This window comes from Martes martes (genome assembly GCF_963455335.1).
Source record: "Martes martes genome assembly, chromosome: 9".
In the NCBI taxonomy this organism is placed as follows: Eukaryota; Metazoa; Chordata; class Mammalia; order Carnivora; family Mustelidae; genus Martes; species Martes martes.
This window is the reverse complement of record NC_137896.1, coordinates 128,812,700-128,828,701: the sequence shown is the minus strand read 5'-3', so window position 1 is coordinate 128,828,701 and position 16,002 is coordinate 128,812,700. Positions and strand designations below refer to the sequence as shown.

The window sequence follows — 16,002 nt, the reverse complement described above, 5'->3', positions numbered from 1 at the left end:
AAAAAAAAGGGTAAGAGCTCTATGAGTTTGTGCCAGCTGCCAAAGGGGCACAAAAAGGAAGCCCTGGGGAAAGAGAGTAAGCTTCACGGGAAAGCTTCAGGAGGCTTTTTGAGAGTAGAACCAGATCTCTAAGAACATTTCAAGGCTTAGTGCGATACACTTTTTTAAACTACTGATCTAGAATTTCATATGTAGGAAAGTAACCCTTCAACATCCAATATCCAGAACTCATTCATTCATTAATTTTCCATCCAGAAACGCAATCGTTAATTACTGCTGGACACCCTTCTGCCACAAAGCCAAACAAAAAATCCCTAGGCAAAGGCAGTTCTCGGGACTTGGCTGTAGGCATTTGTGACGCTCTCTTTCATAAAAAATCGCAGCACCAAATCATAGGCCAAATTACAGAAAGGGCTGGCCAAGGCTCCGATTTTTCAGTAGCATTTGTCAAAGGTGCTCCTTTTAAAGCGGGCGCCGGTGCTAGGTCAGCAGTTTCACGGGATCGGAGAAGAACCGAACGTCGTAGGAACAATGTGACAGGCATGGGTGCCGGCAGGGAAAGGTCTGTGGGCAGAGGATCAGCCCAGGGCCGTCGCTTCCCGGGGCGCCCAGCAGGGCCCAGGTGCCCGCCTCCGACAGGGTCGCTCCCCGCCCAGGGCCGCCCTCAGTGGCTGGGTACCCTGGGGTTCTTCTCCACCCGCAGACTCAGCTTCGTCGCTGGAGTCTGCACTCGTGAACACGGAACTCGGGCGCACCGCCGTCAGTCTGGATCGGCTCCGAAAAGCTGCGCGGGTGAGGGGCGAGGGTGGAAGCCCGCAGCGGCGCCAGCCACAAGCGCCGCGCCCCCCGCCCGCTCTCCGCGGGGGCTCACACCTCCACTCGCGGGGGCTCACACCTCCACTCCCGGGGGCTGTGCGCGTTCTGGTGCGCGGGGGCCGGGAGGGCCGGGCGGAGCGCGCACGGGAGACCCGCCCCTGCTCCCCTCCCCCTCTCGCGGAGATTGACGGGGCCTGGGGCGCCCGCCCCAGCCAATGAGCGCGTCCCGGGGCGGGCCCTGGAACCAGCTGCTCAGGCTACTTAGAGTCTCGGGCTCCGCTGTAGGAAAGCAGAACGGAGTCGGGACTGCCCGGGTGGACCGGGCGCCCCAGCCAGCGCGGACCGGCAGGCGCACGGGCATCGCGCCGGGAACGGCACCGCACCGTTCCGCGCGGGGCAGAGCGGAGCCGCAACCCCACGAGCCGCCCCAGGACTCACTCGCCATCGCCGCCTCCGCAGCACCCATGGGGACCAGGAGACTTTAAAGGAGTTTGGGGTTTCGGGAGCAGGGAAATCACGGGTACGGAGAGGCGGCTTTCTTTGCCTTCGAAACGGTTTTTCTTCGTCCGACTGTTTGGACCCTGTGCCGGGTAGGAGGGAAAGGGGTCTTTTGGCTGAAAGTGGACCTCCCTACACAACCCGCACCCGCACACAGGCACCGCACTAGCTTCCCCCCTCTTTCCCTTTCCTCTTTGTTAGGTTATTTTAGACAGAACGGCCTCGCCCTGGCGCAGCCCGATTGGCTCTGCTGGGGAGAAGGCAAGAGAAGTGAGGGGCAGAGTGCACCTGCTTGTGTGGGCAGGTGTGCCCGGGTGCGTGGGTGTACGTGCACTGGCGAGCGTGCGAGCGTGGGGTTAGAACTGTGTGCGAATGTGCGGGTCTGAGTGTGTCGTCGCGGAGGTTTATCACCGTGTATGTGACATTATCACACCGATACACCAGCCAGCCTGTCAGTGTCTGGACTCCTAAGTGAACAAAATTTTGCCGGTATCAAGTGAGTGTCTGCGAATGTGTCCGATTGTCATTGTGTGAGGCGTTGTCAGGGGAGGAGTGCGACCTAGCGCAAAACTGAGAGATGGGCTGGCGAGGGTGGGGACAGAAACGTGAGCGCAGCTTGCTCCAAGCTCTGAGGCCTCAAGCGCCCCTTCTTCCTTTCAACCTACCCCTCGGTCCTTTCCGGGGTGTCCGTCTCCCACGCTGCCACCACCCGCGCTGTCCGCCCCACTGGGACCCCGCATGCCTTCCCGCGGCTGGCCTTTCCTCTTGTGGGAGTTGGACCGGGTTCCGGGACGGGATCCGAGGCTGCGGTCCCGGCGTCCGCTCTCGCCCCAAGGACTGGTGGCTTCTGCACCTGTCCTGCCGCTGGGGAGGAACGGGTGACTCCAGTGCCGGCGCGTAGGCGGGCGGGCAGGTCCCGGGGGCCATTGCACGTCCTGGGGAGGGGCAGCCCGACTCTGATCGTTGTCTCTGCTTCTCGTCTGTGCTTCCGCAGATCCCAGCTCCTGACCCTCGCCTCGCCGCGTCATTGATGGGCAACCAACTAGACCGCATCACCCACCTCAACTACAGCGAGTTGCCCACAGGGGACCCGTCGGGGATCGAGAAGGACGAACTGCGGGTCGGGGTCGCCTACTTCTTCTCGGATGAGGAGGAGGACCTGGACGAACGCGGCCAGACCGACAAGTTTGGCGTGAAGGCCCCCCCGGGCTGCACTCCGTGCCCAGAGAGCCCCAGCCGCCACCACCACCACCTGCTGCACCAGCTGGTCCTCAACGAAACTCAGTTTTCCGCCTTCCGGGGCCAGGAATGCATCTTCTCCAAAGTGAGCGGCGGCCCTCAGGGCGCCGACCTGAGCGTCTACGCTGTCACCGCGCTCCCCGCGCTCTGCGAGCCCGGCGACCTGCTGGAGCTGCTGTGGCTGCAGCCGGCGCCCGAGCCGCCCGCCCCCGCCCCGCACTGGGCGGTCTACGTGGGTGGCGGGCAGATCATCCACCTGCACCAGGGCGAGATCCGCCAGGACAGCCTGTACGAGGCGGGCGCGGCCAACGTGGGCCGGGTGGTGAATAGCTGGTACCGCTACCGCCCGCTGGTGGCCGAGCTGGTGGTGCAGAACGCCTGCGGCCACCTGGGCCTCAAGAGCGAGGAGATCTGCTGGACGAACTCGGAGAGCTTCGCCGCCTGGTGCCGCTTTGGCAAGCGGGAGTTCAAGGCGGGAGGGGAGGTGCCGGCTGGCACGCAGCCCCCGCAGCAGCAGTACTATCTCAAGGTGCACCTGGGCGAGAACAAGGTGCACACGGCCAGGTTTCACAGCCTGGAAGACCTCATCCGCGAGAAGCGCCGCATCGACGCCAGTGGTCGCCTGCGAGTGCTCCAGGAGCTGGCCGACCTCGTGGACGACAAGGAGTAGCCTTGTGGGGGGCCGCCTGCTCCTCCTGTCTCCCCAAGCCCCGCTCCCTCCCCCGCACCCGGGCCTCCCGGCCGGCGATCCACGACCCCCGCCCCCTCGAGCGCCCTCCTGCGGCGGCCAGTGCCCAGCCTGCACCCCCACACCCCTCCGGCAAGTGGCAGGAAGTCTCAGGAACTGGCCCCGGGACCAAAGGGCAGCTGTGCGCGCCCGGCTGAGCCCCCCGGTGGTGGCGACGGTGTGGGGAAACGCAGCGTGCTCTCTCCCCTAGAGTTGTAACGGGGGAAAGGAGAAAGGGCTGAGGGGAGCAGGGACGTGGCTTTCCCCGCGGGTCACTAGTCCGTGACTGTCACCCGACCTACTGTAAAGGGAACCATCACCGCCCCCCAAACGCGCACACACGGACCAGTCGGAGGTGAGAAATGATCTTTTCAGGGCACAGTTCAGTGCCTGTATGAATGTGTCCCCAGACTGCAGGATTTCCAAGAAATCCAGCCTGGCCCTTTAGGCACTTGTGAGTAACGCCACCAGCGAGCACTTCGGGACTCCGGGTTATCCCGCGGCTGCCCGGCACTCTTCCAGCTCTCCAGCCCCAAGTCTCCTGACATTGTATTCCAGGCAAAGCTGTAAGGTTTGCTTCCAGTCCTTTCCACCGAGGGAAGCGAACGCCACCCCCCACCCCCATTTGCCTGTGAGTCTCGCTAGCTGGCAGCAGGGAAGTCTTTCTGGTCCCGAGAGGAAAATGGCGCAGCTAATTTGGTGAGGAGCGCGGGCCCCGCCCCCCCGGGAAGGAGAAGGTTCACCTGGTGTCTGGGAACTTGAATTTGTGCAGAAGGTCGCTTGTTGTTCTTAACCGCAGATTGCTCCCTCCTTGGGCTGCATTTCAGAAACAGTCATATTTTTTAAAGGGTTGGAGGAGAGGGAGGGGGAAGACATGGCAACATTCCAGAAACCAGCATTATTACAGCACCATAGCCAGTATATTTAGTTTGGCTTTTCCTAACATAGAAATCTTAGAAGGCGGGGAAGTGGAAATAAAGTTTTAAAAGTGGGAGAGCAGGTTTCCAACTATGTCAACAAAGCCTATCGTGTTGATGTTTTTATTGACCATTTTAGCAACATGCTAATAAAATTTCAAATTGAAATTTTTATTTTCATGGCTTTAATCCATGATAGTTTAAATACTGGGGGCCATTAAGAGTGGACTTAGCTAAGAGCTTAGCTAACATTGCCTTTTCACTCTATTTTTCTCAGATCTTATGAGAATTCTGTTTTTGAATATTGTAGTTATTTTTTTGGCTTGAAACGGCAGCCCTAGTAATGGTGAAGTTGTTAATGTGTACATTGTACTGAATTTCTGTCAGTTAAGGGGTTTCACTGCATTGGTGGAAATTGCTAGCAGGTTCCATGAGGTTTCTTTTCTCCATGTTGTACACCATTACTATTTCACATCTGTATTTCTATTTTTCTTCCTCTCCCCTTGACGTCCTTAAGAAAGGAATCCAGAATTGGTAGCTTCCTGCCCACCCCCTTTAGCCAGTCCCACAATCCATTCCTATCCATTCCTGAAAAACAGAAAGGACCCGAAGGATCAGGGCAAATAGGTCTTTTCCAAAAAAAAAAAAGAAGAAGAAGAAGAAGAAGGCTGTTTGAAGCCCCTTCCTTGGGCAAGGACGTCCCAACTTCTCTCCCTGTGCTGTAGCCCCGCCTGACTGTTACTTGATTCCGTGTTAGACACCTAGAGCATCTATATCCCTTTCCAGGGGATTTGTCAAATAATGGTGTTTAGCTAATTGTTGCAAGCAATTGCATATTGACAGCTCTGATTCAGTTGGATGGCAAATATGGCCAAAGCCAGTTTCTTGGCATTTCAAAAATAATGCAATAAAAACTAGTCGAGGTTAGCTGAGACTGGAAATGCCTTTTTCATGGTGAAATGATTCATTTTTGTTTTGGTGGGTTTTTGTTTTGTTTTGTTTTTTGGTTTCCATCTTGGATTCATTCCCTGATCTTGAATCAAAAGGTCAGATCAATGAAATATGAACTAGAGTATTTTTCTTAAGCCTATTGAGTGATTTATTTTTTAAAAAATGTTTAAATGCATATGCTTTTCTTTCAGCACATAGAACAGCAAAACTTTTGTAATAACTAACTTACCTTTGCATGTATGGAGAACTGAAAGCCACTTATTTCCCTAACTTAACTCTTCTTTCAAATAGCAGATGGCAGATCATAAACCGAAATTCTTTATTGTATCTACCCTCTCCACATTCTTTACTGTGCCCCCTCCTACTGTACCTTGGCTCTCTGCTGTATTAAACACTATCCTAAGTACTTGCTCAGCAGGACTCCTTGACATTTTGTCCTCCACCTGTCACTCAGAGGGTGCGACTCGAGCAAAAGAAATGAATCGGTCGGTCACACCTAATACTAACATTTATTTCCTCTGATGGCACATAATCTGATTTTTCTTTTGCCGAGAGGGTCACTGTAACAGCGCTGGCTTAGCAGCTTTATACTTGCTGGGACTAGACTGGTGGTAAAAATAAAAGTTTGGCAGCCAAAACAGCATTTATTCCTGTACTGGTCTGTGAAGGACCGGGTTGACAAGGCTTCTACAAATTTACAATAGGAAAACACTCGTTACCAAGGGAATTCCCGGTCCGGTCCGTATTAGTAACAGCCAGCAGCAAAATAATTCAGATCACAGTGCATCATTGAGAGGACATTATCAAGATACATCTTGATCCCCAAAAATAGTATTTTTAGGGCATCATTAGCAATGTCAGTGAAACCAAAAAGGTGGAAGTTCCCTTGGGAGATGGCATGGACGGACTTGATTTTTGAGTGAATGTAATATCTCCAGATTTTATCAGAGTTTTAAAAATTAAAGCCAGAAGCCTCCTAACGTTTTCACAGAGGTCAGAAATTTAGTTTTGGTTGTAGTTCTCCAGAGAGCAAAGCTTCCTAAGACCTTTCATGATGTTGAATATGGCTCAGCTGGAGGTCTGGGCTGTGGGCCATCTGGGACAGAGGAAAAGACCCTTATACATCCACGCTGACTCTAAGAAGCAAACTACTGGGAAAAAACAAAAGAAAACAAAACAAAAAAAACCTAGGGAGGAGGAGAGAGGATAGGCATATTTTAAACAAAACCAGGCCCCAAGGTGTATTACTTCATTTAAAAAAAAAAAAATCCTGTAAAAAAAAAAAAATCCTGTAGAGACAACATATATAACATTTATTTTTTAAAAATTTAAAGTATATCCATGAGCCAAATAGATACATTATATATATATATATATATATAGTTACTCAATATTAAAAACTTTAAATCCCCACCCTGACTTCTTTATATGAAAAGAGACTAATAACATTTTCTTATAGTTAACACTTGTGCCAGATTAGAACAAACACAGAAGCAGCTGAAAGTCCAATGATGTTACATGATTTTACTATCTTTTTTTTTTAAAAGGTGGGGGAGCAAGGGAGCAAGAGAGAGAGAGAGCACGCGCAGGAGTGGGGGGCCAGGAGGGCAGAGGGAGAGGGAGAATCTTATTCCACATGGAGGAGCGTGGAGCATTTCAGCCAGCTCTATCTCCGGACCCTGAGATCATGACCTGAGCCAAAATCAAGAGCCAGCTGCTTAACCAACTGAGCTACCCGGGCACCCTGATTTTACTACCTTTTAAAAAAATTTGGATGTTTATCTTCCTCTTTGTGTCATGTTTCTATGCTGAACACTTTTGTCTGAATATTTTGTCTTCAGAAAAGCATGCAATTGGTGTTTACAAAATGATGGATTATCTGAATAATTAGTATATCCTAACAGACTTCAAACATTACACCTGATTGATTACCTAGTTTCATGTGTGTTTTCAACATCTTTCAAAGTTCAATGTCTTAGTTATCTAATAAATGGAGCAGGGTGAAATTAACACTAACTACAAAAACGTAATACAGCAACCTAATTTCCTTTTATCTATATGCAAACCCTCCAAGCTTTCTGCTTTCTCGTTTTTAAACAGATGAAGAGAATCTTGTTAGGTTTGGCTTTCAGAGAAGACTTCCACGTGCATAAAGGGTCTGGGCAGGTGAGAACTACAGGCTTGCAAGTTTCCTGAAACATTAAGAATTGTTTTTAGAAAATGGTTGTCTAATACCCAACTTGACTTTTTTTTGTTGACAATGACTAGCTATTGTCAGGACAGATACGATGTATACACATACATACATCCACATGCACATCTACACATATGTATACATTTACACATATACACGTACATCTATGTACACATACACTTACGTATACACATTTACATATATATACATGTATATCTACATCCCTATATACATTCCTACCTATAGCTAGTAATTATGTTTTCATTCAAAGATGGGTATAAATGCAGGCTCACATACCGACTGTTTAGAACAAAATGGAGAGTTACTGAAGACTTAAAAAAAACAGGAGACGCTCTCAGGGTCCTCACAGCTAGTGAGCAACCCGAGAGCAAGGCAAGCCATGCCTGAAACTGAGCATAAACAAAAAGAAAATGTGGGAGTTGCAGTTAGTTTTAGTCTCAATTTTAGAAGGGTATGTTCCTTGTTTCTCTAACTAAAAAGACCTAAGTTTCAAAGGAAAGCTGTGAAGATAAGGAAGTAATTACAAAATAAAACACAAGATGAAGTGGGAAAGTTAGAATGTGATAAAATAAACAAATGAGCTTTTCAATGGGGAACACCTGTTCTCTCACCAAAGCCAGGAAAGCCAAGATCTTATTTTCCAACCATTTAATAATTTATAAAATCTCCTTGATTTCATCACTCACATGTTGTATGTCGACCTCATTTGAACTTGCAATGGAAGAGATTTAGGTGTTTGAATACGTTGGGGGAAAAGAAAAGATAGTCTTCTCTGCCTTTGCTACTGGGGGTGCGTTTGTGACTATTGCATTCATTGGCGGCACCCGATGAACGGTCCCCGTGCTGTGGGGTGCGGTCGGTCTCTCTGGTTGACAGTGCAATGTACACAGTGGATGTTCGGTAGACACAAGGCTAAGGCATCCTTCTACCTCAACTGATCTCGGTGATACCTGATCACTGGGAAAACCAGAAATCCCACCACTCGGCTCCTCTACAAGCAAACCTGAATTTCTCTAACTGAAATTGGCAGGCTTTTCCCACCTCAGAAGACCCACAAAAGTGTAATTTATGAGGCTTAAGACTGATCCCAGGTAAAAGGTATTCTGAATATTCTGTTTGCTAATAGGAAAAAAAAAAAAACTATCAAAGAATCCAAAGATAAAATGTTCTCTTGTCATCTGGCCAGAAAGAGGAAAGCAAACTAATAAATAACTCTGACTATACCTTCTCATAACTTCATCTCTCATTTACATCAAGGGGAAATTTTTCTCACATGAAATCATAATATCATTCCTTTAGAAAGAAGCTTATTATGAAAGCTCTTGCTAAGAATTTTCTTCAGTTCTTCAGTTATGTAGGGAAAAACCTACCAGAAGATGAGCTTAACTCTCTGGGAAAATTAGATTTGAGGGAGTTTGGTCATGGTTGTTTTTCTAAATAAATGTTATTCATTTATATATAAAAATAGCCAAATAATGGCTATGCCCATTGGCTTTTACAATCCAATTACTTTTTTATGTGAACATGAGTTCTGAACTTAATTTTGTCCAAAGGGGAGACGCTTGTAAAATATTAGGTGTGAATAGAGCCCATGTCCTAAATTTCAAGCACAAAATAAATGCCTCAAAAGTTAATCTGAACTATATTCAGTGTTCCAAAAAATAGGAGACGATCATGTGAGGCTACTGCTGATATGCTTTCCAAGAAAATTCTTGCCATCAATCTATGATATAGACGTTAATGTTCTGTTCATGCCATAATGGGAAACTTGAAGGCTTCTCTGTTATGAGTATACTGATATTTGCTTTAACAAATACATTATTATTCTAAACTCAATCATTTTCCCCTCCAACGGTTCTGCGACATGCCAGCTCTTTGCTCACTGCCAAACCCCTTGTTTTCAGATTCTCCTGGGGAATGAGCAAATCTGGGGGGATCATACTGACAATGATTTTGTAAAAACATCTCCCAGCTCTTCGGCACATGCTTTGTTTTGTCCTGCTTTCTGCTTCTCAGTGGAATTATCTGCCCGGGGTCTGAGCCAGAGAAACGCAAGACTCTAGGGTAGGGTTGCCCAACTGTGTGAATAAAAATACAGGCCAATCAATTACATTTCAATTTCAGATAAACAAAGAATAATCATTTGGGTATAGGTGTATCCCATGCAATATTTGGGCCATACTTATACTAAAAATGATCTTTTTATTTGAAATTCAAATGTGACTGCAAGTCCAGGACATTAACTGGCTGCCTACTCAGGGCAGACCCTTACATCTCTAAGAAGCCAGAGACCTCTGATATTTTGGAACTGACAAATTAAGGATGCATCCCCTATCCACATCATGGAAGTGTATTCTCAGATTGCTCATTGGTCTTTAAAGGCCAAAGCCAGATTCAGGTCCAGGAATAAGCACATAATCCAGGAGAAGCCTCAGAGGGAAGAGTTCACAGGCAACGTAATCATTGAGAGAGTTGGTTGTACGTTTGTGTGGATGGGGATGTGTGTTTCATGTGTGTCTATTCTTAAACTCTTTTGATTATATTTTACAGGACATGCCATCCTTTATCGGAGGGCATGATGAACGTTTTCCCAGATACAATTAGAAATATGCTACATCATTGTTTTTAATCTCACCTGTTACTTATCCCAGTCCAAGTCCTCACGTCATACCCAGATCTTCCATGATTCCTCTCCTGTCTCTACACTCTGGTGCCTCTATTCAAACATGTGTGGCCACAGTGATCTTTTTAAATATACACCCACGCTGACGAGATAAAGGCCAAGCTCCTTACGAGGCAGTCAGGGTCCTCCATGGTCTGACCGCTATCTGCCCCCAGCTTATACTAAGGCTACACAAAATAGTATACAGAACATATCATTTTCAGTCATGCTTTCGTGACTTTCTAGATCATCCCCTTTACCTGACTGCCCTTCTTGATTCCTAAGGAGAACACCCTCATCCATTCCCCCTTCATAGTAATGTCATGCTACCCCTGGCATGGTTTTGGTAGTCTTCTTCTGTGTATTCCCACTGAATTTGTTTACGCCTCCCCCAGACTCTCCTCTGCTATAAATATTGTTTACATCTGTCTCTCTCTAGAATGAGCTGTATTGGGAAAGGCTCTGTGACTTACTCATTTTTGCACCTGCAAAGTCTAGCACTTACAACACGGACTCAGTTAGAGTCTACTGAATGAATGGAAGAAGTGGGGAAGGGAGAAGAAATGGCTTTTCCATAAGTATGTGGGACACATTGTGCATGGTTTCTCTCGGAGCCCAAACCACAATAATAATGGGCTAAAACTCTCTGTCAACGTCTACAAGATTCTCCTCAAGAATGGTACTGTATAAAATTAGTTTCTGTTTAGAAAATAAGCTGGAATTTTGAGGCATCTATATTACACTATCGATGATGGGAGATTAGCCGTATCTAGTTGGAAGAAGATGGGAGATTAGCCATATCTAGTCAGAAAGATTTCTCTGCCCTCGTTGTACTGCTGCAAGCATTTCTTCATGAATGAACATTATCATTATGAGTTTCATTACTCTAGGAATGCAGATTTTTCTTGGTGATTCAATTTCCATCTAGGTGAGATAGCTCTGAGAGCTGCAAATTTAGAAGGTAGCTGTGGATTGACTTTCAAGAAGTAAGGATGAGACAAGACATTTCCCAAATAGGCTACTTTAGTCAATGGACACTTACTGAACAGAGATGTCCCATCAAGGCAGAAAAGGTCTGCTGAAAATCCAAGTCCTCTTCACCTTTGGGAAAGTAAAATCTCTTCCAATCTTACTAATAAGCAAATATACCTATGGCATCTGTAGAAGGAAACAATCCCCTTGCCTGACATTCCAGCAGTGGGGGGAGAAGAAAATCAGCCTCCTTTGATTGATGACAGTTGGACCCCCTCAAGGTGGTTGAATAGCTAGAATAATTGGAAATAATTTGAAGTGCAATTGAGCACTAAAAATGTATCTAGATCAATGCCTTATTTCATTATATATATATATATATATATATATATATATATATATATATAATTTTTATATATTTTCTTTGGAAGTCTTAGAGGAACACCCTATGTTTTTCCAGCAAAATAGTATTCTCTGAGCACCTCTGGACATTTAATATTGTTTAATCTGGTTTTGGTCATGGTTATGGTTATTTATACTTATGAAAAGCTACTTTAATTTGAGATTTTAAACCCTGATATCCTGCTGAGAAAACAAGTGTCCAAACTCAAGAATGGAGTACTTCTTTAGAATGAAATATTACTAATATGGGATTAGAAACCTAGGTAAATATGGATTATGGTGAAATTGCTATTGTCCAGAGAGCAATTTCTACAGGAGACAGCAGACAAGATATGTCATTTTGCAGCCTCACTATTCTCATTTCAGAAATCAGTGCCCCTTGTGTGCATCTGCTTTATTTGTGTATAATTTTATGAGACAGGATCTACACAAGGAAATGGGAGCAGAGGTAGTTATTCCATCCTCTACAGACCAACAAAATAAGGTCTTGACAGCCCAGATCTGTTCTGCCATGTTAGTTCCTTGCAGCCTTTAAGGGTTTTCCATAACGTGCCAGATAAAACCCAGATGCATGGCATGATTCAAGCTATACCCCTTCTGACCCCTACATCCCACCCTCTGAAGCTCTATCCCCTGACTCCTCTCGGTACATTATCCCTGAGTCCTCTGTACTGAACCACTTACCCTTCTCCAAAGTCATATCATCAAATGCCTTTGCTCAAGCTGTTTCATCTGCACAGAGCAGCCTTCTACCCTCCTTAGCCACATGTCAAAATCCTCCTCGTCCTTTAGGACCCAGTTCATTGATGAGCTGTTCTGAGAAGCCTCTCTTTCTCCTACAATACCTCTACTTCAGTGATAATAAGCCCAACTAATCCTTTCCCACTGAGCACCCGTAGAGCTTTATCTGAGTGTTTAACATCTACTCTAACCACTTAATATTCCAATTTTCAGCCCCTAAACTATGTCAGACACAATTTATTTAAGCTAATGGGAACCAGATTGCAGGATGAATTGGGTTTTAATCTTGAGGTAGGGATCTTGGCATTTCAATCTTTGTTCCTTAGTAGCTAGTATCTGGTCATATTAGATGTGTAACCAATGCTGACTTAACTTGATTCAGTTAACATAATTACAAGGCAGCAATCCTGCTATAAGAACAGTAAGTGCTTTTTTCAAAATTAATGTTCTCAAGGGAGATCAACTCCCTAAACATTTGTTGGGCCCCTGTAAAAGGCAAGACTTTGTTTTATGTCATGTGGATACAAAACACTGTCTAGACTTCAAGAACTCCCTCGGGTAAAGGAGACAGGTTCACTATTAGCCGCAGTTCACTACATCTTGGAATGTAGGTCATTACCAAGGTACAATTAAAAAATATACTATAGAGGTCAAAGGAAGAAGCATTTGCAGGAGACATCAACTTCAAGAAAGGAGTCCTTGGCATAGAAGAGCTGAATGATGTTTTTAAGACAACTACACATTTCCATTGAATCTTTATTATCAGATGGGGGAAAGAGACAATTCTGCATGTTATTTAAATCTAATGGACCATCTTTTGTCATTTTTATGTAAAATGCTATTTTTAGAGTAAATTCAGTCCTACAAATTCTATACATGTGAGATTTAAATATATTGAATGAAAGCCATTTTGCTGTGGAACTACTGAGATTGGCAGGTTATTAGCATTTACTTTACCAATTAATTCACCTCCCAGTGCATCTTTACCGGCAAGATTTTTGATAGATAGGCAGACTGGTTGCCTAAGATTTAGCTCAAAGTGTTAGGACAAATTCTCTAGTGAAAAACTGCAAATTAAGGACTTCTTGGAATGGGGCTGGGCCCAGCACAGTGATGATCTTAGGCCAACTGCGAAGGTGTTCTCGCTCCAGGAGAGAGGTCAAGACCACAGATAGGAAGACAGGACATAGGTCAGTTCTGAGGGACAAGGTAAGCGATAGAGAAAAAAAAAAATAACCAAAATGTCAGAAGTCGTGGGGACACTGTTCGGATGGCATTGTGCAAAATGTGTCAAGACGAAGACCATTTTGTCAGGTAGAATTAGTACTTGAGGTGGAAATATGGCTGAGAGGAAGCTGATAACTTGGAGAATTGATACTGGTTCAGAGTCTATACAAACATTTCAAAGTTCATTGTGTTTAATTTAAAAATGGCCCTTTGAAGAAAACAAGAAATCTATTAACTTTGACAACATTCCTTCAATGCAAATAACAGAATTTCTTTGAATAAAAACAAATCTAAGCCTCTTGTATAAGGACACCCCAAATTCACTCAGGTGTTTTCAGTGGCCTTTGATTCAAAGCATTGGCCTTCAAAATTTTTCTCATAATTTTAATAAATACATCCATGAAATCTGACATATAAGCACATTTTTCCTTCTTGTGTGGAATTCTCATTTGCTTGAAAAAGGAGAAATCCCAGAGTATTTCCAGACTGTGAAATAGTCAAAATGGCAGGTGTATATGTGTCAATGATTAGAATGCCATTCCTTTATATGTTGAATCTCAAGTTAATGAATTCCAAAGAAAAACAGCTGACTTTATGCATTTATTTTAATAAGGCCGTGAAAACAGTTCATTTACACTGTAAAAACCCCTTGTCTTTTAAAAATGCTAGACAGAATATTTTAATAAATTAAATTTGTCTGCCTGTCAAATCTGTCAAATTGACAAGAACCCTCAAGGAGTACTGCTGATGTTGTAGTTCTGTTCTTCCAATAGGATTACATTTGGAATTTAATATAGGCTGCTTAGTGGAAGAATCCATCCATCAGAGTAATTTTAAGTAACAAATACTAACAGAATATCCTAAGTCTCCAACCTTATAGGGCCAGGGTGATTTTATTTCCTTTGCAAACTATTTTATTACCTACAATAGTGTCCTGAATATTAGATCTGTCTACGAGTGATGAAATAATCTAGGGAGGCAGATAAATCCCCATCATCATCAGAACAACTACTGACATTTGCTCAGAGATGAGCAGCCTGCATAGTCAATTGCCATCCTTCTAACTAACCTGTGTCAGTCAGATCTCAATGTCCCCTTTGTACAAATGGGGACACTGAGGCTTGACAGGGCTAAACACCCAAGTCAATGTGATATATCTTTCACTTTAATTCAGGTGTTCTGATCGGAAGCCATTATGTTTCTCTGTTTCTCACAAGATTTTCCTGGAATAGTCAAATGTCTCCTTCCACCCTTTTCTCATAGGGAAACCCCACTTACTGTTTCCAGTTAACATGTGGGAGTATTTATATTATGCCTCTGGTAGCAGTTGAACAAAAGAGGAAATCTTAATTTTTCAAAAGACTATGCCTAAGAGAAGTAGGTGTTAGGGTATTCAAAAGCACAAACACAGTCCAACTCTGGGCCAACTGTTTAACACATACACTAATCACCTAGACTTCATATTCTGTCTCCTGGAATGAAATTCTCAAATGCATGTCTCAAAGTCAAAAAATGGAATTAAGCCTCAATGTTGAGGTTCTTCTATTTTTCATCATGAACTTCAGAAACAGAGATGCACCTGTTAGATAACATTTGAGGAGTCTCTAGTCTGTTCCAAGGGGTCCGAGGCAGTCCTCGGAGTCATAATAAATATTATGTTGCTTATAGTATTGGGAGGAAATGTCTCTCAAAAGTAAACAGAAGGAAAGAATAATCAATACATACTCTGCCTCTAATTCCATAAAGAAGTCTAAAATTCTGATTTAAAAAAAAGGTATACAAAAAACCCACAGCGAATATCATCCTCAATGGGAAAAACTGACAGCCTTCCCTTTGAGATCAGGAACACAACAAGGATGTCCACTCTTGCCACTGTTGCTCAACATAGTACTAGAAGTCCTAACAACAGCAATCAGACAACAAAAAGAAATAAAAGGTGTTCAAATTGACAGTGAAGAAGTCAAACTCTCTCTCTTCACAGATGACATGGTACTTTAAATGGAAAACCCAAAAGACTCCACCCCCAAACTACTAGAACTCATACAGCAATTCAGTAATGTGGCAGGATACAAAATCAATGTACAGATATCAGTTGCTTTCTTATATGCTAACAATGAAAATACAGAAAGGGAAATTAGAGAATCGATTCCTTTTACCATAGCACCAAGAACCATAGATACCTGAGAATAAACCTAACCAAAGAGGTAAAATATCTATACTTGAAGAACTATAGGACACTCATGAAAGAAATTGAAGAAGACACAAAAAGATGGAAGACCATTCCATGCCCATGGATAGGAAGAATAAACATTGTTTAAATGTCTATACTGCCTAGAGCAATCTATACTTTGAATGCCATCCCAATCAAAATTCCACTGGCATTTTTTGAAGTGCTAGAACAACCATAAAATTTGTATGGAACCAGAAGAGACCCCAAGTTGCCAAGGAAATATTGAAAAAGAAAAAACTGGGGGCATCACGTGGCCTGATTTTCAAGCTTTACTACAAAGTGGTGATCACCAAGACAGCATGGTCCCGGCACAAAAACAGACATATAGACCAATGGAACAGAGTAGAGAACCCAGATATGGACCCTCAACTCTATGGTCAAATAATCTTTGACAAAGTGGGAAAA

The 16,002-nt window shown here is 44.6% G+C and overlaps 1 protein-coding gene across 3 annotated transcripts; it reads left to right on the top strand.

Moving 5' to 3' along the window:
• Window positions 1-631: 631 nt before the first annotated feature.
• LRATD1 (LRAT domain containing 1) lies at window positions 632-6,416 on the top strand. Of its 3 annotated transcripts, none has more exons than XM_080813261.1 (2): window positions 632-792; window positions 2,309-6,416. In XM_080813261.1, exon 2 carries the CDS (start codon window positions 2,345-2,347, stop codon window positions 3,221-3,223), a length of 879 nt encoding a protein of 292 aa, XP_080669387.1. In that variant the 5' UTR covers window positions 632-792; window positions 2,309-2,344; the 3' UTR covers window positions 3,224-6,416. The 3 variants fall into 3 exon arrangements, with proteins under 3 accessions (XP_080669387.1, XP_080669386.1, XP_080669385.1); XM_080813260.1 differs by lacking the exon at window positions 632-792 and adding an exon at window positions 1,098-1,406; XM_080813259.1 differs by lacking the exon at window positions 632-792 and adding an exon at window positions 1,104-1,336.
• Window positions 6,417-16,002: the final 9,586 nt, after the last annotated feature.